The sequence below is a fragment of the Misgurnus anguillicaudatus genome, chromosome 7 (genome assembly GCF_027580225.2).
Source record: "Misgurnus anguillicaudatus chromosome 7, ASM2758022v2, whole genome shotgun sequence".
NCBI classification, from domain to species: domain Eukaryota; kingdom Metazoa; phylum Chordata; class Actinopteri; order Cypriniformes; family Cobitidae; genus Misgurnus; species Misgurnus anguillicaudatus.
This window is the reverse complement of record NC_073343.2, coordinates 18,320,555-18,346,360: the sequence shown is the minus strand read 5'-3', so window position 1 is coordinate 18,346,360 and position 25,806 is coordinate 18,320,555. Positions and strand designations below refer to the sequence as shown.

At 36.6% G+C, this 25,806-nt stretch overlaps 2 protein-coding genes across 2 annotated transcripts in view; both read right to left on the bottom strand.

Moving 5' to 3' along the window:
* LOC141349025 (pleckstrin homology domain-containing family D member 1-like) overlaps nt 1-3,482 on the bottom strand; it is a 35,226-nt gene extending 31,744 nt beyond the window's left edge. Inside the window, exons 1-2 of the mRNA XM_073869164.1 lie at nt 3,331-3,482; nt 2,481-2,574 (exon numbers count right to left, since the gene is read on the bottom strand). Coding sequence (XP_073725265.1) covers nt 2,481-2,574; nt 3,331-3,482 — 246 coding nt within the window. The remainder of the gene's footprint in view (nt 1-2,480; nt 2,575-3,330) is intronic.
* A 3,758-nt stretch (nt 3,483-7,240) lies between these two features.
* LOC129417174 (zinc transporter ZIP9) lies at nt 7,241-23,978 on the bottom strand. Its single transcript, XM_055171673.2, has 7 exons — nt 23,339-23,978; nt 18,138-18,246; nt 17,819-18,019; nt 16,089-16,157; nt 15,810-15,895; nt 15,422-15,556; nt 7,241-9,426 (listed from the first exon to the last, which is right to left on the bottom strand). The coding sequence occupies exons 1-7, from the start codon at nt 23,432-23,434 to the stop codon at nt 9,193-9,195; spliced, it is 930 nt and encodes a 309-aa protein (XP_055027648.2). The 5' UTR covers nt 23,435-23,978; the 3' UTR covers nt 7,241-9,192.
* Nucleotides 23,979-25,806: the final 1,828 nt, after the last annotated feature.

Here is a 25,806-nt window from a genome sequence, read left to right as displayed (position 1 = left end):
TGATGCTGAGCTTTATGAAGTAAGGTCAGGGAGGCATCAATGGTACTCCGATTAGGCTTATAAGCAAATTGTAATGGGTCGACAGAACCATTAATTTGTGCTAAAAGTTCCTTGCTCAATATGCGCTCCATGCACTTGCACAGGACTGATGTGAGGGCAATTGGCCGAAGGTCCTTAGGATCTTTTGCATAGGTGGTTTTGGGTACTGGAATAATGGTAGTATTTTTCCATGCTACCGGCACAAAGCCATCATCTAAAATGTCATTAGTCATTCGAAAAAGAGTAGAGGTATGCCCCAGCATCTTGGCCAAACTTGCCTATTGGCAGTTATTTCTGGCCTGTTCTGGATTTGTCTTTGGGGAGCACCCTTTAATTTAAAGTGTGTTTCCTGCATGGCACTTTGAGGATGACACCTACTGCTCAGGTTAATGTTCCAGCTTGGGATCTTTGGGACTTTTTTAGAGGAATGTTTTACCTGTTCAAGCCTATTGAGTCTGCTACAGGTTATTTTACTGGCCTCCTTTCTGAGGAGGGTTTGTGACCTCGAAGCATTATATTATTTGCTCCAGAAAGAATTTAAGCCATTGTTCACCCCAGACTGGGGTACATACTGTACCTATGGTTTTCACTCATGTGGCTAGATCCTTAATTTTACAGGCCTTTCATCTTCCTCCTCCATTTAGGGCAGTGGAGGAATATATCTCTGTGGAGAAGATCCAACCAATTACTGGTCTGCTTTGGATCCTCTAGTAGGGGTCAGTAAGCTTAGAAACAAAACATCAGTAAATGGATAGTAGAGGCTCATTAGCTTACAAGGTGCGCGGAATGCCTTCACCTCTGCTAATTATTAATAATTGGACCTCTAATCCTCACCTGGATCTCAGGTTTTCATGTCCTAAGCTGTGCGTAACACCTTCACACCTGGACAGACACAACTTGTTATGGCATAGTGGGCATTTCGTTACCCATAGTGTCATTTTATGATGCAGAGTTGAGTTCTTTCGAAAGGGAACGTGTTGGTTACATCTGTAACCTCTGTTCCCTGTGATATGGAACGAGACACTGCATCTCTTTGTAATAACTCCTCAAGTCTGTAGCGCTCACTTTATCAGAAGCTAATATGCTCTGTTTGCTCCTTTATCTCAGGGAACAGAGGTTACAGATGTAACTCAGAAGGTTTTCTTGCCACCATAAGCTTGGCTCATGGTTGCTTAGCAACAGAAGACACCATGGGAGCACAACCTTTAGAGAGCTTTGGAAAGACTTAAAAAAAGATTGACCCGCATTTAACATGCCCTTTTACTTGTGACATGTAAATGGCCCCTAAAACATTAAAATCAATTATTATAAAATGTATCAAATTAAAATTAAATATAAAACTAAGTAGCCTTAATAAATATTTCTGCATGCTGGATTATGTTATATTTTTGACAGATCTGGGACACAAAGAGGGAGAGCACCACGCAGTATATACCCCTGCTCTATGGTAACCATGATTTTTATTAATGCAATAAAATTAGAATTTTTTTATTGATATAATAAAATATGAAATGAAATTAACATCAAATGAAATAAACAATCTGGCACCAGAAAAATTAGCTATATTCCAACTCTGTTGTAATTATAAAATTACTAATATAGAATATCTGCAATATAGTAATATTGCTTTTTAACATTTATTCATCCAACATTCAGAATATTAATTTATATTTTTTACTGTAAAATTGTAATGTGTTAAATATGATAGTATAAGGAGAACTTATTATAAGGAGAACTTTTTATATATTAAAGGTTCGATTTTCGTTGGCCTCGAGTAAAATAACCCCTGGGGTCAAGAAGCTTGATGCTGTCGGGAGATCAAGCAACAGCCGACATTTTTTTTTCTCCTGAGTGCCTCTCGCATAAATTATTAGTTTTTGATGGCTTACATTTCTTTCCCGTCACAAAAAAACACCACAGATTTAGCAATGCCATTAAAAGTATTATTTGGGTTTTGTTTGTTTGTTGATCACGAAGTACAAAGTAGATGAGGGAAAACTAGGATTCAGTGTGTATTCAACGCACCGCCATTGTTGTTTATAGTGCATGGAATGGTGCGCTGTGATTTGTTGAGCAGATTTATTAAATTCTGCAGAGAAAAAGGACTGGCGTTTATCACGTTTTGGGAAAAAATGGAGAAAAGATGACGACACTAACACAGCGGATATTGGATTTTACGTAAACTTAAGAATTTACTTTTTAATACTGACCTGATACAATACTGATTTTGGCGTAGCTTATTTTTTTATGCCATTCATCCAGTTTGGAACAAAAATCTTCATATATATTAAAATACTATTAAGTAGGCCATTAGTTCTATGCAATCAAATAAAACGCACGTAAAGAAAGCACAAAATCTGTGTGTGTGTGTGTGTGTGTGTGTGTGTGTGTGTGTGTGTGTGTGTGTGTGTGTGTGTGTGTGTGTGTGTATGCATGCATACCTTAGGGTGAATGTTAAAGTATCGATTTGTCTCAAAGTTTTTTTTCTCGTTCTCAGCATAGTATAACAGGAAGCTATCCTTGATGATGAAGAATCTGTTATGAAAGCACAAACTTTTTCACAATGATGCACAACAGCTAATAGCAGTAAAAAAATACAGATTATATACTAGATTAATAACTACTGTATATTTAGACTATCCAAAAATGTAAGCTCAATCAAAAAGCTTTCTTACTCAAATTGATTACTTTATTTTTGTTCTTAACTTATCAGATATCCATAAACATTACATTCATTTCTATGACAGCACAGCGCTGATCTCACAAAACTGTGTGCCATCTATAAATTGATTTTTATGTTTCCTAATGTATAAAATCTCGCCAGCAGTACAGAACATTCTTATAGATCTGACTTACTCAGCTTACTGGCACAACTCTGCTCAGTAACCTTCTGCATATAATGATGGGTTACAGGATATCGTCTAAGCCATAAAAGCTTTTGAAGTACATTACAGCACAAGGCAATACAGAAAAATATACTATCCTAAATTCAATACATGAATTTCTCCGCACAGCAAAAACAGCGATAAAATTTTATAGCTACTTAATAACAAATGCCACTAGAGCTCTGGGTCTACAGTGAAGATTAAAATGTTAGGTATATTCGTTGTTTGTATTGTGGTTTTACCGAAACAGTTTTTTCAAACAAAACAAAACAAAACAAAACAAAACAAAACAAAACAAAACAAAACAAAACAAAACAAAACAAAACAAAACAAAACAAAACAAAACAAAACAAAACAAAACAAAACAAAACAAAACAAAACAAAACAAAACAAAACAAAACGTTACCTGCGGGACCACTTTGCTGAAGACCTCCCGAATGGTCTTTTCCACAGTACCCCATGCAGTTGCACTTTGGTGCTGATATCCAGAGCGTCTGAGTCAGCTTGCTCCATGGAGGTCCAGGACAAGAGTGGGGAGGGTTTGGACGAGGAGAACATTACAGAGTCTCTGACAGCAAATAAGGATGAGGAGGTGTGGTAAAAATGTCAATAAATTTAAAATAGTAGCATATAAACTCTCCAGAGTTCCCCCACACACATATCAGCTCTCAATCAAAGCTTGTGAGCATATCCTCCAGTAATTCAGGGACGTGGAATGATGTATTTGCCAATAGTGGCATCAGTGGTTATCAGACAGTGTGGAAATAAAGAGAGGGAGGGATTGGAGAGAGTTGGGCCAGTAGGCTTTGGATAGTGATTTTGTTTAATCTGAAAGACGTCAGTGTAATATTTTAAAAGGTATTATTTAATATAGACTACCTCACTTGTGACGTATCTTATATATTTGACAGGTGGAAATGTACGATTCCAGACCTTGTTTTCACATAAAAAAGAGCAATAACACCCATTTTACTGACAGGTTTATCTGTGTTTGTGTGCGTGCGTGTTAGGAGTATTAAGTGTTACAGATGTATTCTTATTAAACCCCTTAGCATTCCTGAAAAAGGCTAAAAAAACACTAATTGTACCTGCTGTGTTGATTGTATATTTAAAGGGTTTACATTATTCGAATCAGAAGAATCCCAGCTTTCCAAAGATATGTTTAGCTTTTTATTTTTGAGTTGTTGTATGTCATGATATAGACACTTTTTGGGTATACTCTTCATTTATGCCACCATATTGTTTAAGTGTCCCAACCAAGGTTAAATGGTCTGTGTTGCAAACAGTAATATGTAAGACTAGTCTTGCATATTTAGTTCACTCCAAAATGAGACCAGTATTGTCACTTAACTTCAGCTACTTGACTTCTCAGCATAAGGATCATTATGAAATTAATATTATTAATATAGAAGTGGGATATCCCATGCCATCTAATAAAGAAGTGGGTATACCCTGCACTATACCACTGTGTGTCACTGTAAGATATAAAATGTGTACTGCCATGTAAAACTGTCACATAAAACCATAAACACTGAAAAATTTATTGTTAATCTACAATTAAGAAACAAATGAGAATACATTATAGTTTGAAACTGATTTTCAGCTGACTCTATTCAATTATTATCAACATTAGACAGAAACCAAGCTGACAGCTGACTGTGTTAACAAAATAATTTGCACAATAAACATGTGGAACATGCTGAGGCCATTTAGACGTGACAGGGTGGTTGTGACACAAACAATTAACTGCCAGATGTTGTCTCAATAACAGTGTGTTTTTCATTATTACCTAGTTGTAAAATTGAGATGGCACCATTTATATTATAAAATGTAACCTAAATTATATATTTGTTATATTTTTTTACAATGTATTTTATTGTATTGTACACATCAGGATAAATTGCATTTATATTACACACTTTTTAGGCATTCTGAGCAAATGTAATCCATGTATTAATTATAATATTAAACATAGCATACATAACAGTCACCTTTTTTTTTTCAAAAAGTTAAAATATTTCAAGTGTACTAAGGTCAAATGATTGATTTATATGAGGAACAGACTTTAAAGCAATCTCCATCCGCTGTAAATGTCAGATCCGGTGTGTACACTCATTAAAAATCTGAAGAAGCGATATGTCATCTTTGATAGAAAATTGGCTCTTGTGTGTCTCATGACTGATTACGTCATTACATCAGCTTTGAATGTAAAATGGTATTTTGTTCCATAAATGTTCTGGTTTATGTTTGAATGAGATCTGACAGCCTGTGTTGCATTGGGGATCATATAAAGTTATCTTTTGGCTTCGGTTCGCATGTTTTTTTTAAACAATATTTTTAAACAAATAAATACCCGTGATTGTATATTTACTTGCAAGGTTTTTTATGGTTGAGCAGTGGATGGGTTTAGGCTTGGGTTAGGTGCTCCCAAATCATGAATGTTTATGAAACCACTTCTACTTCTACATATTATTAAATTAAAATAGTAATTTATTTGGAGCATTATGAATATCATTGCATTTGGTTTCAAATGACTAATTTGTTGCAATACAAACAAAATCCAACAGATGGCTCAAGCCTGCAGTTCACTGAATACTGCCCTGACAGGAATAAGTGAAAAAGGATTGTAGAAAAGTACACTCTGTTTAGTATTGGCTTGTGGTGGTGTGTTTAACACTAAATGTTTGCATTAACTGCAAAACAATTAATCAGTATTGGACAGAAGGTGGTTTTTCCCACGCACAATATATTGTATGGCAGAGTTCCTCAAATCTTATCCTGGAGGGCCGGAGCACAGAGTTTAGCTCCAACCCTAATCAAACGTACCCACCTGTGATTTTATAGTGATTGTGAAGACCTTGATTAGATTACTCAGGTGTGTTTGATCAGTGTTGGAGCTAAACTCTGCAGTGCTCCAGCCCTCCATTGTAAGGAACCCTGCTGTATGGCATCGTTTCCCAAAGCGCGATACTAATGGTCTAATCAGACTCAATGGATTATGCTAAGCTATGCTAAAAGGGGTACCGCCAGACCCGGAGATTAACTGAATGGATTCCAAGAAAAAAAAAGTTAAATTATAGTTTTGTTCCAAAGCCACATAACTAGTTTTTTGATTGTTTTGATCCAATTCATATCAGTCAAATACAGTTGGTTTGTTTTGATTTTTGCCTTCATAACTAAAAAATACAGCTAAGTACCACAATACAACACACTAAAAACATGATAACATAATAATAAACATGTTTTGTTTTGAAATTTTTTAATTTTCTGGTTATCAGTTATCTGGTTTGGAACCAAACTCTTCATATATAATTGTTACTTTTGGTGAACTATTAAGTTATACAAGTAACAAGTAAGGTAATGAAAATCAATTTTACACTGTTAGACTTAACTGTAATTTCTACAGTTACTTGCCACAAAATGTCCAGTAAAATACCATCATTTTCTTTTCCAGTTCATTACTGTAATATGAATTGCATTATATTGCAATTTGTGGTAGACTGCTGTAAAACAACAGCAGTAGTGCTACTGTATTTGAATAAAACAGTGTTATAAAAGCATATAAAATGGAAAAATAAAATATATCTATGAAATGAAATACATTTTATTTGTTATGCTTTTAGCAGTGAAGCAAATTTCAAAATGTGAATTGTTTTTCAGCAGTGTAAATAATTTGAGAATTGTAGATAGAAACAAGAAAGGGATTATGGATAAATGCTTGACGGTCAAATTTAAATTTGACCTCAAGACTTTAAAACACTAGTGACACCAAGATTTCGCTCCTCAGAGTGTCGGGAGAGTGACAGAAGAGGCTACTTGGGGAGTGTAGCGAGTAACTTTTATCAAGTGACTCTGTGACACTGTGGTAGTGTTATAGACCTACAACATGGGCGACCTGGGTTTGATTCCCCTTCAAGGTAATATATTTTTTAAAACTAGGTTACAGTAAGGGTATTATACTGTAAAATGGAACTGCGGTAAAGGCATCATACTGTAAAAAACATGTACAATTATGGTACTGTAATGGGGCAGTTACAGTAACTCACTGGCAACGCAAATATACAATAAAAAGTCTAACAGTGTAGGGTACAAATATAGTGTACGAAATACAGAGTATAACCCTTAATGAATAAATAAATATATGTGTGTGTCAGTCTGAATGATTAGGATAAAAAAAGGAATATAACAATTTCTAACAAAAACAAGATTTTATTTCTTTTATAAGCTTCATTATTTTACATTTAAACATTTTTTTCAATGTACCTCCAGATTTTATTAGATTAGCAAAATAAGTTACGTAGTAAGATTTGCACGCATTGAAAAGGAAAATAAAGTTTATTCAAATCATCATTAACAGAGTTTTGCAACAATTTTAAGTTAGACAAATAAGTCATACTCCCTTTTTTGGAATGATCACATAAAAGCCCCCAATCATCATACACCATCCCTACAATGCATCTTTCTGTCAATTTAAAAGCTCTATTTTACAAAACAATATGGCACAAATATCCACCGGCCCACCAAACTGTTATGAATCTGTCCAAAATTACCAAAAGAAAGTAACAACAGATGATTTAAATGAAGATAGCTGAATCACAAATGTTTGTAAAAAAAAAAATCTTACTCGTAACAAAGCCTTTGCTTATAAGCCAGTCTTCCACATTGCATGAGTCTGATGTGTGAGATGAGGATGCTATAGAGCTTTATAAGCATTAACACATATTAGACTATATCTACTTATTGAGTATGGCCATAATGTGACCATCTAAAAAAATAAAAAAAATCTAAAAGTCAGGTTTGTTCCAAAAGTCTCATACCATCATAATAGCTTTATCAACCTTTACATAACTTAAACATCAAATTTTCAGTTTATAAATAGTTTTTACAGGTAATCTAAAATGTTAAAATTACCAATCCATAACCATTAAACCACCATCAGAGATTCAAGATGTTATTTTCTCAACAGATCATGCTTTTCTTTAAAATCAGTCAAGACAATAAAGAAAACAGCACATATAAAATACTGACAAAAGCTATTAGAACAGAGCATTAAACAGGATGTCAAATAAGGAGTTTATCTTTTTGCATTGAGAATTTGTTTGTGATTTTACAGAGAATACATATTTACAGTACACAGGCTCTGTTGCGAGCACGCATCACAGTACAAAACATTTGACTTACCAGGATTCAATAACCAATCAGGTTTGAGTAATCGCATGAGTCAAATAACAAAGCTGTACATGCACTCAACACCTCCACCACCTAAGGCTTTAGACATTAAACATTTCAAATGGCGTTTAAAAAAGGACTGCCAAACTTTTTTGGAAGTTCTGGAAATGATGATCCTTCAGTGGTCCCTCAGAAGAATTAAGACCTTTCAAAGATTTGAATAATAAAGTTTTACCACCAAAAAAAAAAAACATGTTTGTCCAGTGTCTACTATGCATGCTAAAATTTTCTATGAATGATCCAGAAACAAGTGGTATAAAGTTTGTAAGGAAAAACAGCCCAAACATAAATTAATATTCATTTAAATTCATTTTGATTAGCAAGAAGTTGAAAATGTTATCTTGTTTAATGTTCAGTGTGCATAAAACATGAGGTGAGAAACAAACAAAAATATAACAATAATAATAGAAAATAATCTGTTAAGATTTGGTGTTTATCAGCATATGCAGACTTGTAATTTGATCATTATGATTAAACGTTGATTCAACACTGAAGATATGTACAAAAGGGATTAACCTTTTGAGTGAGCTTAGTTATAATCTTAAAGGACCCATGTAATTACCATATTTACAAAGTATAAAAACATTAAACTTCTCATTATTGAAAATGGCAACACCGGTATCGATTTCTCTCTTAAATGATTTATGGACACGTTCCATATAAAAGCAAAAGAACACCAATTCTGAAGCCTGCAAGACAACCCAAATGTATCCTATCCTTTAAACTTCTAAAACCAGCACCACTGAAGAAATTAAAAAGTAATGAGTTGGACACATAATATACGATTTATTCGAAGATGTCAGCACACAGTGCTTTGTGGGGACCAGATCAACCAGTTTTAGAAGTCCATAGATGCTTCCCAACTCCAGCCCCTGACTCAAATGTTTTCATATTCAATCCAATCTCCAACTTAAATAGACCGACAGAGACATGATTCAAACCAGAAATGTGAGTTTCTTGTTTGGCCAACGCTGTTTAAAGTCCCAGTCACTATTACAGATGGTTTCATCATCTTCCATGCAGCTTCAAGTAAGGAACACTAGTGCTGGTGGCCAATTGAGAGAACCAGGGGTATCAGGCAGCCTAAAACCAGAGCGCCGACCTCCACTTTGCTCAGTCCTTTTCCTCCACCTCCCCCAGGAGAGTGGCTGTGACCGCCCATTCCGCCCACTTCAGGTAGGACGTGCACTGTAGCCACGTATAGGAAAGTGCCAGCAGAGAACAGCATGGCCACACCAGTAGCGTTAACGTCTGACAGTGCCTCTTTGCTGCTCTGGATGGAGTTAAAAAAGAAAGCACAGTGTAAAATCATATGTAAATCTGGGACACATTGTTAGGAATAGTGGAGGACATTAAACATTTCCCAGGCAGTAAGAATGCATTTCTTAATGTCAGTAAATGTCAGAGTGTCTAAAGAAACAGAGTCGTCTTTATTTAACTGTGGAAAAGCCAGAGGTGAGTAATCTGCTGCCACCTCAGCTGTTCCCATGGCAATTGGATGCTTGCGGGCCAATCTGAACATGGTGAAAGCCTCCACGCTTATGTAATACTAGTGAAGCTTCTAATTTATTGCTGTAAAACATAGTTTGAGGACATATTAACTGTGACATGGCTGTACAGAGTTTCTACAATTTACTAGCACGTTACATTAGGGACAAAAGGCGTTGTATTTGCAGGGTTTCTGCAGGTTTCACAAAGTCAAATTTAAGAGTTTTTAAGACCTTTTTAAGACCATTATGAATACAATTTAAGACCTATATCATGACAATAAAGTCTAATTTTATAGTCCAGTATGCATGCATCAATGTGTTTTTTAAGACCTTTTATATTTCATGATAAAAAACAAGATGCATTTTCTCGGGGTGTGATATAACAAGTATCAAACCCAAATAAAGACATGATTCTATAAAACAACAAAATATTAAAATATATATGGGTGGTTTCCCAGACAGAGTTCAGATTATTCCAGGACTAGATTTTATTTAGGACATTTAAGGAGTTTCTTAGAAACATACCTTACAAAATACATTACATTACTGGTGTGCATCTTAACACAAAACAATGGAAGTTATATATTTTATGGCAAAAATATAAATACAGGGGTCCCACACCTTAGTTAACTTCAAAATCAAGGACCTTTCAAGGACTTTCCAGGTCCAATACCCTCAAATTCAAGGACTAAATGTGGGGACACATTTTAAGTGAGAGCAAGGTAACATTGAGCTCGTTTACATGCACACCAATAATGCGATTATAATGGGATTTTGTCAATACTGCGATTATACTTTACCTCATGTAAACACAATAATTCGATAAAAATAATGCGATTAAGCTCATAATTGCAGTAAGTATAATCGCATTAAAAGAGGTGGCGTACCCCGTTTATAATCGCAGTATGCGTCCATGTAAACGCGCTAATCGCATTTATACCGCACTAACTCAAGTGCGCGTGTGTTTTAGTCACGCACCTTAAGCACAAATTCGTTTTAAACTTGACATTAGGAAGTTTTACGTAAACTCTGCCAACACGACTCTGTGTCAGCAGTCTGTCTTCATTCAGAAATAGCTCAAATAACACGACATCAGTGTATTAAACCATTAAGGGACATTATAACAATAATTATAGAGATAAATATATTAGTGACCACATCATAATGATAACTTCATGCGTCAATTCGCTTAACCAGCGCAGCATTACCTAATATTGGATATTTCTTGTAATAAAAACTTTTTTGCAATTGTTTACATGTCACTGAATATGCTGTTCTTGTTGCATTTACACAGCGGGAAACCAGCAGATGTCCTCAACTCGCTGCGTTTCGCGTAACTAAACAATGAATGTAGTAGTGTGTAATAATATCTTACCTTTTGGCGTAGTCAGTGTGGTAGAAAAAGCATTAAGTAGTGAATTTCACAGCAACTGCATCAGCACTGGATACCTGAGGTAATTTTTATGCTATAGACCTCAGCACGAGCTTTACTGCATTTAAGTGCGCGTGCACTTCAAGTTAAAATAGATTTGATTGGCTGTCAATGGTTCATCATTCATCATGTGCCAAAATCGCTATCGTTATAGTTGTTGTGTGAATTCCGCTATTATCTTAAATATAAAACTATATTTTTATATCGTTTTAATGTGAACGCCCTTTACAGGCACTGTCATATTTATATCTTCATCACGGCACCAGATAATGAAATACATCCATAACAACGTGTTTGTCATTAACGTAAGTAAATTAAAACAGTGGACCATAAATGTGAGTTCATCATTTGTGCTCTGCATTGGGCTATATGTGAATAATCAGAAAATAAAGACTGCATTAAACAGGAGTGAAGAGGTTAGCTCCAGTCATGTAAACATCTTACTGCGATTAAGTCCTTACTTGCATTATTGGAAATAATTGCATTATTGGTGTGCATGTAAACGAGCTGATTGTGTTACCTTTAAAGATACATTGTTACTGTTCCCTTTTGAGGGAACTCACACTGTGTCACTGCAGTGACACTTTGGGGATGCCTCCAGGGGTAAGTGCATCTAAATGTGTATATTAAATTTAACCAATGGTGAGGCTTAACAGGGTGACGTGGGAGCCAAGAAGAATTACAGGGACGCAGGAAGTATGGCAAGAGAGACGCAGCGTCTCGTTCCCTTCTCAGGGAACAACAGTTACATACGTTAAATTAAATTTAGGAGACATCTTATGCACAGGATATGCAAGCAGGCTTTTATACATGGCAGAGTGAGAGACTACACCAATAAACTCTTATATATCATATAATACTTAGATATTTACAAAGCTAGCATAAAGAACTTATTAAAAGCTTAGTTTAATTCCATTTTAATTCAGAACTGTTAGAAATTATTACCTTTTGTGCCAACTGGAAATGCTTCATTTAGTTACAAGTTTTTGTTTGACGGGTCTGCATGTGACGCATGCATCTGAGGGAGAGCGCACTGGCAAACGTCTCATATTTCAAAACACGCTGCGGGAGGATTTCAATCAGCATTAGAGGTAGCATTACATGGACGTAGGAAAATTAAGACCTGTTTAAAATTATTTAAGATCAGCGAATTTAAGACTTTAAGGCCTTACAGGACAAGTTCGGTATTTTACACAGATTGTTCATGGTGAAATAGAGCGGTTTTGACTGAAATTTCTACATGTGCGGCTGCCCCGAGAATTTTCGGGTGTTTGTTGTTTCACCTCCCACCTCTACAATGGGTCTATAGGTGCACTGGAACAATCCTTCCTAAAATGCATTAAACTTTCGTTTACAAAGACATGAAACACCCATGCACGCTAACGTTAACTAACGTGCACAATTATCAGGCACATATTCAAGTGTTCGTTCATGTGGAACGGTGTACGCAATGTCCAAAAAGCAAACGACTTAGCCAAAAAGTGAGGAACACTAAGCTTGCTGGATATGCCAAGCACCTGCATCTCAATTTCGTCAAGGCCATCAGAACAGATATTCTGCAAGCAGGACACACAGCTCAGATTTCCTGACAACTCAGACAAACTCGGGTTCATATCTTAAATCCAATTTACAGCTCATCAGTTCTACGCAGACTGCAAGCGCGGTGATTGGTCCACTCGAACCCCTCCCGTCAGACAGAACAAAAACTGTGTCATAGGTATTTCCGTTTGCGACGGTGAGAACAAAGATGAGCCAAGTTAAAGAGTGATTTAACTGAAACTGCAACACAAGTTGCTGTTTATTTACTTCCATCACTGTTGATCTTCTCAAAACATACAAAACAAGTTGCTGCTGCTTCTTCATTTGCGACGTTAATGGAGCAAGCTGCTTTTTCTTTGGCGGTTGAGCTGCTATTGTGGTTACATACAAGGACACTACCTACCAGCAGTCTGCCTGTGTGTTTGCATGTCGACGCGGACGATGATGCAGAAGTATATATAAAAACCATAGGACGTACACACCACTATAATGAGCTCTTTATAGTAGGCTGATATCACAAAGGACTATTTAAAAGCCAGTGTAACTCTAATATTGGTTTGAATGTAGGGCAAAATGGCGAATATAAGTGTTATGACTGGTCAGGTCGCCTGTCAATCAAACTCCCGCGAAGGGTCAGAGATAAGTAAAATCTAACTAATGTTTCAGTATTCACCGCAGTTATCCACCAGTACAAACATGATTTTATCAGTATACGATAGAGCAAACAGATAGCATTACCTCATGATGTTAGCATCATTATGTTCAGCTTATTCATCATGTTCCAGCTAAAACAGCAGTCCGCATTAGGGACATTTGACCATTCCTGTCATTTAAAATGAGCAGCGGATCTACACAACGGAGCTGTATGCATCATGCCCATCCATGACATTTATGATGATGATCATTTTTCAGCGCTATATCCTAATACAAGCACTTTGTTTAACAAACGTTAGAAAATGACTCATCATGTTATCAGTAATTACAAAACATCATTGGAACTGTTTTTCTCAAAACTCAGGAAAATTACTTGTACAACACCAGGGTGCAAAAATTTTAGTAATTTATAAGTATAAGTATCTGTAATATTATATAACTGTATTTTATACATGTACAATATATGCAATTAATATATCATAATACATAAATCAGTTTGACTTTTAAACACTTTTTGCCTAATTTTTTGATGGCTCATCCTCTATATGTTTTGACTGTTTGTGAACTCCCATTTTACCATGTGTTGTGCCCTGTTATCACCATTTATATCTGTGAAGCAAATTATTAAATTACTACTATACCTTCTTAAGTCAGATAAGTTTGTTCTTAAAATGTACCAGATTGCAGCATTTACCTTTAAAATATGCACAATTTTCTTAAAAAAGAAAGTGTGTTGAGTCCCATAGTCTCACATTATTCTGTGAAAAACACTGCCTTGGGTAAGATATGCCCCTTGTGAATGCTCCAAATAAATATAAATGTTTTCGTTATTATTACAAAATTGGAAAATGAATAGAATTACATTTAAAACATATTCATTGTTTTGTCATAACCTATAATTGACTAGAATGGTTCATCTGATTTTCGGTATCTCTTTCCATGCTATTAACTCTTTCCCCGCCATTGATGAGATATCTCGTCAATCAAGAGAAAACGCTTCCCCGCCAATGACGAGTTTTTCCGTCTTTCCGCAATACCGCTATTATCCACTAGGTCGCAACTTTTTAAAACCGGAAGTATTGCCCTATGGCAAGCTGCTGCATGTCCGTGTCTGTTTTAAAGATCGCTCTGAATGGGATCTCTATGAAAAGTCCATCACAAAAATTGAATTATCTCTGCTTTTTGCTCAAAATGTGGTGTTTTTGCAGAAACCTACCCATATTCAAAAGCTGATTACAAAAGATCTACTGAAGGTAGGATGAAACGTTTTTTTTTTTGTTTGAAAGCAGAGGGTCTGTTCTTTCATTTAATATATTGTATGTTTATATATTTGAAGAAGAACATTTTCTGGAAGGCATTAAACTTTTGTGAAAATCATGAAAAACGCTGGCACTGGCTGGCAACTTTTTAAAAAAACGCTGGCGGTGAAAGAGTTAAACAGTAGTTCTCCAGTCCTGGAGATCCACAACGACTCAATTTGTATGTTTGCCTTAAAGGGGACAGAGAATGAAAAACCATTTTTACCTTGTCTTTGTTGAATAATGGTAGTCTACCCACATTCAAAAACATACAAAAAGTGCTAAACATGCTAAACATCTCAGTCTCATAGAAATTCCTCTTTTAGAAATGTCAGCCAGAAAACAGCCCAATCTGAAACACTGATGCTTATGACATCACAGGCATCTAACTGCCCATCCACTTTAAAATTATTGGATTCATTTTTTGAGTGGCAGCATAGTCAGCCACTCAGTAAGGAGATTGCAAGTTAAGCCAATAGGGTGAGCCATATAGGTGCAAAACCTCTTGTTTTAAATCCCCCACCTTAATAGAGCTATCTGAGAGAGGTTTTTAGGAAGCTTCTAAGGCATTACAGACCCAAACAAATTTTTTTTGTCTACATGTCACATCACAGAACAAGGATAAAAACTCCGTTCAACCATTCTATGTCACCTTTAAGTGACACATTTAGTTCTTTTTAGTAAATTTTTGTTAGTATTTGACCATGATTTCAAAATGTTCATATTTCACATATGAATGCTTGAGGTTTTTCTTTTATATACAAGTTATCATGAAAAAATAATAAATTAACTACAGAATGCAAGTTCAATGCAATGGTCTGTTCACATATATATTTTTTAACGTGTTGAACATACCTGACTGAGTCCGACATATGTAAGCATGGCCATCACAGGGGCAGCCAAAGCAAAGACTAACAGATGCTTCCGGATACGGTTCCTTTCTAAGCCTGCGTGCATGAGGAAAGAGACTAGTCCAAACGCAGCAGGAGCCTGAAATAAAATACACCAAACCAATTAAATATCAGTAAAATTAGGCATAAAAAATAATTTTACAAAGCTATAAAAACACTAGTCATGCATTACAAATATTATGACCAATGTAAAAATGATTTTGAATAAATACATGAATTGACCGTTTGATTAAAAATTTAGCAGAAATACATCTCAAAACAAATATACAACACGAAATAACAACAGGCAGACATGATTGTTTGGGGGTGAAATTTATTTCGAATTGATGTACCTTGTGCAACATGATGGCCACAAATACAATGAGCTGGACACTGGTCTGAGAGGTGGAAGCAGCAGCTCCTAGTGCAACTCCATCAGCTGCAGCAAAATAAAATGAGAAACTATTTAAACAGAGATTTAATTTAACAAATGCTAGTACATGTAATATGACAAAAATCATTCAAAACAGATCTGAACAGATTTAAAATCCTAGTCTGCTATGATACCATGTGAATGCAACATATCACTAATAAATCATCTGATTAATAAAGCCCAAGATGTTTGTTTTTACCTGCAGCATGGACGACCAAACCAAGTGTGGTAGTGAGCTTCGAGGTAGCAGCCCTTGCTGCTTCTGGATCTAATAGAACAGATTCAGACATTTTAACAGGTAAGCAGTATAACATATCGTCGCTGCCCGATGAAACTCACGTATGTCCAAAACGGTTACTTTTCAGGAGGTGAAAAAAACACCGTATATCAAAAGCAGTTGAATGTAGCGTTGTCATACTTGGTACGGCATATTTACATGTAACCATATTCTTGCCAGTGTAATGATATAATCCACATTTGACCAAAATTGAGTTTAAATGGACATGTGTGCATATTTTACAGTAACTGTGATCGATACGCGTTCTTCCGATCATTAATTAGAATGGCCAAGTCGGGTTTCGTATTGACAGATGAATACGCTCAGTTTATTAAATAGCCTACGTCTTAGTTAAATACGCTTACTTTATTTAATATTAATTATAAGTGTATTAAATGTCTCTTGCAAGCTATGAAGGGACAATGAATCAATACACTGACAAAGTCCCTGCAACACCAGCTCAACCAAACAATGCCAAAGCACCACAACGTAGAAAACAGCAGCGCGTTTAATAAATGATTACAATGAATTTCATTACATATGTACAAGAAAACACACCATCAGCATACAACGCAATGTGACCCTGGACCACAAAACCAGTCTTAAGCATCGCTTGATTTTTCAGAACATTTTAACCAAATGCTTTCACAAAGTGGTGGGGAAATCCCCAGCGTATAACACCAATGCTAGACATATACTTTGTTTGCACAGTCCTACCGTAATTAAGTAACTCATAGATGTTAGTCTGGCGTCTGGGGGAAACGTTTACCTCGGAGGAAAGTCATTGTCATGTTTATTCGGCTATATCCAGTGCTGAGGTTCGATGAAACTTTACGAGACCGGCGAGATGCTTCACAGGCGGAAGATATGCGGCGTGATTGACAGCTTTGACACCAAACGGGTACGTGAAAATCAGATGACATGATTTCACAAGTTTTCATTGGCTATTTAGGTATGTGACGCATACTGTATATGGAAATGAACCTGGACATTCAATCTGTCGAAAAATCTCAAAATCGGCAAAATGAACATACGTGAGTTTCATCGGACAGCGACGATATGGTAAAGCTACAGGTAGTGCTGCACAATTAATCGCATCGCAATCGTGATGTCAGCCTGTGCGATTAAATGACAGCAAAATGTTGCAATTATATTAAATTAATAAATGTGTGGACTTATTAACACAAACTTTCTGATAACACTTTGATGATTTCCTTGCTTTTTAAAAAAAGAAAAAAAAAACGAACAAAAAAGGCAGTGCATGTGTGGCATGCACGTGTGTGGCGTGCGTCGTCACTTGTGTGTGCGCAACGCGGAAATACCAGAGCAAAGATGGATGCAGAGGAGATTGACCGTGATCTGGAAGCTAAAAAAAACTCTACGTCTGTTGTATGGCAGTATTTTGGATTTAGGATTACTGACACTAAGCAGTTGCTACATCACGGGGCAATACCAAAACATTTCTAGTTTTACAAATACACATTTTAGCATTATCACTAAACTGTGTGTGTATTTTCCTTAAAACCCATCAAGTTGACTCATGATACCATTAATTATAATCGCAACCGCACATCGCAATATTAGCATCAATAACCGCAATGGGAAAAATTACCCAAATCGTGCAGCCCTAGCTACAGGACATGCAAACTTACCCTCAGTGCTGTGCATGTGTGAACTGCCGATCTGATCCACCAGCAACATAAAAACAAAACCGAGAACCAAAGAGACGCCGATATATGCGTGAAGCTGCTCGTGGCCATGGCCATGTTCACCACCGGGCCCTACGACTCCTTCCGCAACCTTCGCCTCAGACACCTCCGCTTCCACCTTCACGTGGCCATGATGGTGCCCCTCTACACCACAACAGATAAAGTACAAACCATTTAAACATCTCAAAGTATTGTCAGATAGACAATGCAAATCAGATAAGAAGAACTCAGTGAATGAATCTGGAGTATGGTTGAAGCTTACCTTCCAGCATTTCCTCATACAGTGCATGAACTCCCTCTGGAATAATGACAGCTAATGCAGTGCCACATAACAGTCCTGCTCCCAACACAGTCACTAGTTTAAGCTTCTCCTGTAGATTAAAACAAACATTTTAAACAAGAAGTACAGTTCAATTTATATTCATTCGCATACAGTGCGCATGATGCAGATTTTGTCATCAGAACAGTACGAGTATGTACGCGCTGTACACGCACCGCCAGCTTTTTTTAACTGAGTATGTAGGCCAGGAGAGGTATTACATTCCACAGTGTAAAAAAACCCCACAAACTATACTCCAGACTTAAGTTGTGACTGGTCAACCAGTAATCTTTGTTTAACTTTAGAAGCCACATTACAATAAAATTAAAAATACAAAAAATACTGTCACAAAGAAACACAGATAAACACAAATCTAGAGAGATAACTCCTACAGAAGGAGACATACCTCCCTCCCAATATCTAGGCCAATGGCTGGTCATAAGGGTTTTCAATAATGATAAATTGATATATTGAGCAGATGTAAAAACAGACATTTCTACTTTTTAATGTAAAATAAATCTTTGGTCTCCAAGAGAACATATGTGAAGCTTTAGCTCAAAATACCGTATAGATAATTTATTATAAAGTTTTTGGGTGTGTCCTTTTAAATGCAAATGAGCTGATGAAATGCAAACACTGATCACCATGACGGTGGTTTGTCGAAATTGATTCTCAATTTTGATTTTTTTTTCTCTCTCTCTCTGCACTAAATGTCTGTGCCATGGTTGTATAGATCAAGGGCCAAATTATTATAATAAGATCCTCTTTTTGGGAGCCGAATTTCAAATGACCTATTTTTTCACATGCTTGCAGAGAATGGTTTACCAAAACTAAGATACTGTATTGTTATTTTTCACACTTTATAGGTTGACCGAAGCACTGGGGACCCAATTATAGCACTTAACCCCTTATGGAACGGCTGAAATTCCACAAGGGGGCGTATTTGTTCCTCAGACGTTGCACAATAAACGTGACATCCGAATATATTCATTATAAATCGTGAATAAAAAGTGAGATTCGAACGAATGTCCATTAGTGAACTAATTGTATACACTATTTATATCGCAATTCGGTCAGAAACGTCAAGATTGTGAGATGAACAAATCGTTTTCGATTAAAAGGCTTGGATATTCCATTTCCTTGGACTTTTGGGGATTTATGAACAATTTGTTTTGGACAATTTTACCGAAGCGGATAAAGGGAAGATTTTGAAGGTAAGTAAATATCCTAAATCGGCACCACCCGGTTCAGGTAACTAACAACTAGATTACAGTTTTATGACTGCTAAAAATCATATTATGTTTTGTGTGTGCGCTTAATGGAATCCCGAAACTCTAAGCTTTACAACGATGTGCCGCATGACCGTATATTTTGAAGATTTAATGCTTCAAAGTTACAATGACGTAATGCAGCCTTACGTGCAAGCGAGGGGGTTCCTTATCAGGTTAAAACCCGGTGCCACATAAGTTTTAAAAAGTGAAGCCTCTTGCTCTTTGATCGCCCCCTGGTGGCTGGCTGCAGTACAAGTCATAAACCCGCCCTCTCCATTCAAACTAATGGGACTCTGCTCTAAATAAAACGCGAGCGTTTGGGCGGAAGTTTGATACCGCGGCTCCGCCTCTGGCTTCACGGACGATTCCTTCTGCGCATGCCTTGGCTCCAAACTGACGTATTTACGTAACATGGCAGCGACCGTGGTCAGACATTTTTGGCTTCAATTCATTACAATGGTGGGAGGCGACGTCGTGTCATCCATCTTTTTTTACAGTCTATGACTTAAACATGTAAAAGTCAGGTTTCCATGCCATGTCCCATTTAAACCTGGCCATTCATTTTCAAAAATGAAAATTCTGTCATCATTTGCTCACTGTCATGTTTTTAAAAACCCACACAAATTTCTTTGTTTTGATGAACACAAAGGAAGATATTTTGAAGAATGTTTGGTAACCAAACCGTTCGTGACAACAAACACTTCCATAGTAGGAAAAAGAATACTATGGAGATAAATGGGGTCCCCGAATGGTTTGGTTACAAACATTTCTCAAAATATCTTTGTGTTCATCAGAACAAAGAAATTTAAACAGGTTTGTAACCTGGGGGTGAATAAATGATGACAGAATTTTCATTTTTCGATGAACTATCCAACTAGGTGAAAAAGTTTGACTCTTGGTTAAAGCGACACCATGTAATTTTTCAACCTTCATAATAAATTTTCAAGACTCTTGTGATAGTACATCGACTGTAAATAGGTTGAACGGCATGTCTACCATAGCCTGACGGGGTCTGTATCGTTTTTACTCATACTGGTAGTAACCAGAGCACAAAAAAAACTACAAAATTCGATTGCTTTATGGCATACGTCACTTCCTCCACACAATTTTTTTTAACGTGAATTTCGCTGAAGGCTACGTAAGGATTTTAGAGAGCAACTTCTATTATGTGACTCTGTGGCACCGTGTTAGTGTCACAAACCTATGACACGGGCGACCCGGGTCAATTCCCCTTTAAGACAATTTTTATATAAATGACTTTATAAATGACCGCGATTATCTTGCATATAGTTCCCTGTATTCAGATGCTGCATTCACGTGTTCACATATTTACCTTTCTTTTACTGTCTATATTTACATTACAATCCAGGATGCTATAGCAGTCAAACTTGCTCAAACTCACACAGTGTAAAACCAAACCCTATTCATTCACCAATCAGATCCGAGCGTTTCTCTCTTCTCTCTTCCTCATTTGCTGCGTTCCGCTGTCACTCACGTGACATATTACAAAGCGGCAGACTTAAACACATCGGTTTACTTGGATTTGGAGCGACAATTTTCACATAAAAGAGAGGAAATACGCCATTGCGGAAAATCCTGGTGGCAAGGGAGAGAGAGACGATGCATGCAACAATATTTGTTTGAAAAAAGGCAAGGAAATACTTTGGGCGTTACTCAATTGGAAGGCTGCAGCCTCCGGAGGTCAAACATGCAGGCTGCATACGTCATCAAGCCTGGTTTATTAAGGTAAACTGATCAGCATTACATACGCAAGTCATAAGCATACTGCAACAATTTACGATTAACTAAGTATAATAGTCAACTTTATAATTGTTAATATTCTGAAATAAGACAGTCTTGATGACGTATGCAGCTTAGAAATACGACATCCGGAGGCTGCAACCTTCAGATTGAGAAATGGCTTCTGCCACCAGTTCCTCATCAGAAAGTTGTAACATGACTGAGTGCCTCATAGGGCTGTCACTTTTCGTTCGAAAATCGATTGCACAATCGATCGGACCAACCAAAAAACGTTTCGAAAACGAAAATAGGCAATCGATTTTAACCAAATATGTACACTATTAATTTTAAAAGAATTTAACAGTTAAAAATATAGATGTAACAAAACTCACAAACAAGCAGAAAAAGAAAAAGAATTCCGAAAGTGCAGTAGGTGTGCGAAAGCTAGACAGAAAATACCCAGCAATTTTACGCACCTATAGTTTCAGGCTTTCAATCGCTGCATCTAGTGTTTTGCAAAGAAAATGGAGGACAACTTCAATAAACCTGTGCAACACGAGACAGCAACCCGCTTTTGAGATGGAAGATTGGCAGTACGAAATACGCAGCTGGCAACGAAGTACCCGAGTTTCCCTGGGATATCAGTGCGGTCGGAGTGCGTCTTCTCAACAGATGGACATATAGTGAATGAAAAGCGCTCTGCTCTCGACCCCTAAAATGTTGATCGACTTGTTTTCCTGACCAATAATTTGTAATGGCCCTAGTCTTTTTGCGCATTTCATTATGCCTGCTTAGTGCCGCCTAAGTGTCGGTTACGTTTAATAAAAAAAATACACAGCATGTTCTCAACTTCAAGTAAGTCTATTTAAAGTTTCATTTTTGAACAGTTGTTTGAAATGGATCGAATCATTATTTAAAATAATTTTTGAATTGCCTAAATCATAAAAGCAGCCGGTTGAACCTGCAGTAATGTTTTTCATTTATGGCAGCAGTCCACTCTGCATATTTTTTTAGAGATTGTTGCACTACTGTTGCTGTTTTTTATTCTGCACGAAACTTAATGACAATGAATAAGAAATATTGCTGACTTGTGCGTTTCAGGCGCTCTCTTTACATTTGTCTGTTATTTGGCGTTAAATGGAAACGTCTTTTTTAGACATGGAAAATCGATTTTACAATCGATTCAATGAACACTTATATATTAAAAATCGAAAATGATTTTTTCACAAAAGTGACAGCCCTAGTGCCTCAAAATGTTGATCGTTTAGCGTTTTAAAGGTTTCGTTTTTAGTTTAGTTTTAAGGTTGGCCAGTTCTTTTCCTTTGCAACAGTGCTGCGGCGCTTGTGGCCTCTAGGGGCGCTAGGCGTGAAAAATACATGTCTAGCGCCCCCTAGTGGCCAAAAAGTTCTGCGGTGTGCCTTTAAGACGTGCCCTTAATAAAATAAACAGGATTACATTCCAAACAGATTAATTCATGTTCTTCTTCATCACTTAAAATTGACTAGAATGATCAAACTGAATTTAAACTTTAAAGTTTTTTTACTAAGTTTTTGGTATTTGATTTTAGTTTTTAGTATCTGTCCATAATTTTTAAAGAAATAGTTAACCAAAAATAAAATGTTTTCATGTACACTTAAAAAATGAGTGTTTGGGTTTTAAAGACAACAAAAGACACTAGGGGTTCAAACAACAATAATGTGGTTTAGGGGAAAAATGATAAAATTATAAAAAATGTAACATTTGGGTTTTACTTTTTAGGTATCTCTTTGATACATTGACTGACCATTAAGAAAAAAAGTTACAGTTTCTTGACAGTCTTATCTTTTAGACCATAACTTACACCCCCATAAACGGTTGAAACCAGACTGTGGGTGGTAGCATAATTAAACAGTTTGTGCCTGTAGTGTAAACCTAATGTTTGGTATTACACTCAACATGTAATACTCACTAAAGCCAGAGGTGCTCACTCAGTCTTGCTCCTGGAGATCTAACTTATGCAAGTTAGTTTCAACCCTAAACGAACTATGTAGAGTTTCAACCCTAACATAACCAATCTGAACCAACAATAACTAAACTCTGTGGCAAGATAAATCTCAATAAGCAGGAAATAAACTTCTGTAGACAAAACTCACCTCAGAGAAGTTGACAGCCAGAGGGATTGTTCCAGCCACGTAACAACCGACCAGCATGGCCAGAGATAGAAGACTGATGGAGCTGAAGTCATCCATTTTACAAGAACAGACAAGTGAGCGTGGCAAAACCAATACAGATCCTACCGCTCACTTTATCAAGTTTCACAATTCCTGTACAATCAGTTGTTTGATGTCTGTATTTGCTTCCTACGTGGCTTCGTGTATTAGCCAGTTAACGTTAGCTGGAGAGCAATAACAGTTAGGTGTGTATTTCTTTCCTTCATAAATGCAAAATCGGACGTCAACTAAAGATATTATATGAACGCGGTTTTTAGACTTTTAGTACATTGACCCGATCGATCATCTAAAGTATGTTGCTCAACAGCAATATCACAAACACGTCGCGCTTAGCAAACGCTATCATCACGATCACCCACCTAATAAACACTGAATTCAACAAATCGTTGAAGTGTGTAAGTCTACTGTTTGATCCCAGGCTGCGCTTGATAGAATGATTATTCCTAAAAACTGCGACGATGTAATAAACTCACAAAGTTTGATATCTTCTCTGCAGTATAAACACAAGTGGACCACTGATCGTTAACTAGCCGAGTGTGATGTTGGCAGTGTGAGTAAAGTACTTCCGGGTTAAGCCGCCGTCAAAACAAAAGACACGTTACGTGAATTACGTCAAACAACACAAAACGCTAAAATAACAAAAGGAAGTAAAGCTAGCTAAAAGTTATTTATTTATTTATTTAAAGTTATTTATGTAAGTTATTTATACATTTTTAAAACGTATGTATTTTGCCCAAATGTTAAAGCCCAAATAGGCTGGAAAAAACGTTTATTAACTGTTGATTATTATGTTGGCCTAATCACCTGTAAAACTAAGTTAATACAAGTGCACCTCCAAAAACTGACTACCAAAAAATGAGAAAGTATTCAGTTAATATAAAACAATTTTACTTTATTTATTTGGGACAAAAACAAATGTGGTAATTATTTTGCCTGTCATTTGTAAATAAACCAGTTAAAACATGCATACACTGACTGCATATAAAAATGAAATAAAAAATGTCTTTTTAAAGGGACACAACACTTTTTCAAAAATATGCTCATTACCAGCTCCCTTAGGGGTTGCACCGGACGCGCAGCGCTGCGTCGAGTCGCGTCTAGGACAACTTGGAGGTATCGTAAACCGGAAGTGCACATTAAATAGCGCGAGCTAGTCAGATAGTGTCTACTTCAAAATGCAAAATATATATGTTAGCAGCCAATGTTACTCGTTAATGATTTGGGACAAATATGATGTTATTTAATGTTAAACTCTGTGAGTGGCGCGACAGGGATTTGAGCAACTTGAGCATTTGCTAACATCATCTGTCCACTCCATAGTACTCAGATTTGGTAGCTGTGTTGAAAAAGTTGATAAAGTCAACTTTATAAAAAACTTAATCTGCTTTACTGCTGATTCTTGCCATACTTCTGTTGCCAAGATGCCCAAGCAAACGCTGCCACGTCATCATTGTGTACAAACAGTAAAAGGGTCTATAGCAGGGGACTATTTTCGGGCACTGTGTAATATCATTGCGCCTCCTGCAGCCATGTTACGGTAGCAAAGTCCTTGATTATTACCCCAGAATGAGAGTATAGTTCCTAGCCATATCTTGATAGCAGTCTTGACACACTTTCCCAGAAGAAATTACAGCATATCATTAACAGAGCATCCAAAGTCATTGGTTCACCTCTACCATCCCTTATATCACTCTACCACAAATGGACATTACGCAGGGCCTATAAGATATTCTCTAAAACTTTTCACCCTGCACATAACGGTTTTCAATGTAATGCTAGAACCTGTACCAAAGATCTTTACTGTAAAACAAATTCCACCAGCCTAGCTGTGCCCATTAAATTAAATTGAATTGAGCGCGATGCTAATGGTCTAATCATATTCAATGGATTATGCTAAGCTAAGTGGTACCGGCAGACCCAGAGATTGGCTGAATGGATTCCAAAACGGTAAAAATAAAATATTTAACTCTCTGGGTCTGGAAAATGAGAATATTGCTATTAAAGTGTCCCTTTAATAAGGATAACAGAAGTTAACAAATCAAGTGGTTAAAGGACCAGTCGCAGCTAGCTGTGAGACTGTGAATTGCAACCAATGGCTCAGTCCACAGCTCACCCCTCTCTTTTGAAATGCATAGGCTGTTTCTCAATTTCAAGAATGCAAAAAACAGACTTGGTTCTGAGGAGACTAGTCTTCCCAGTCCACCTTAAAGGATAAACTCAGAAGAACGCGAGGACAGAGAATGCATCTGTGAGAATTGAGATGCTACGATTTTCCTGTTGATTACCTGACCTTCTGAGCATAATTTAAAGGGGACATTTTATAGAGACTTTTATTTAAGATGTAAAATAAGTCTTAAGTGTCCCCAGAGTGTAGTATAAGTTTTAGCTCA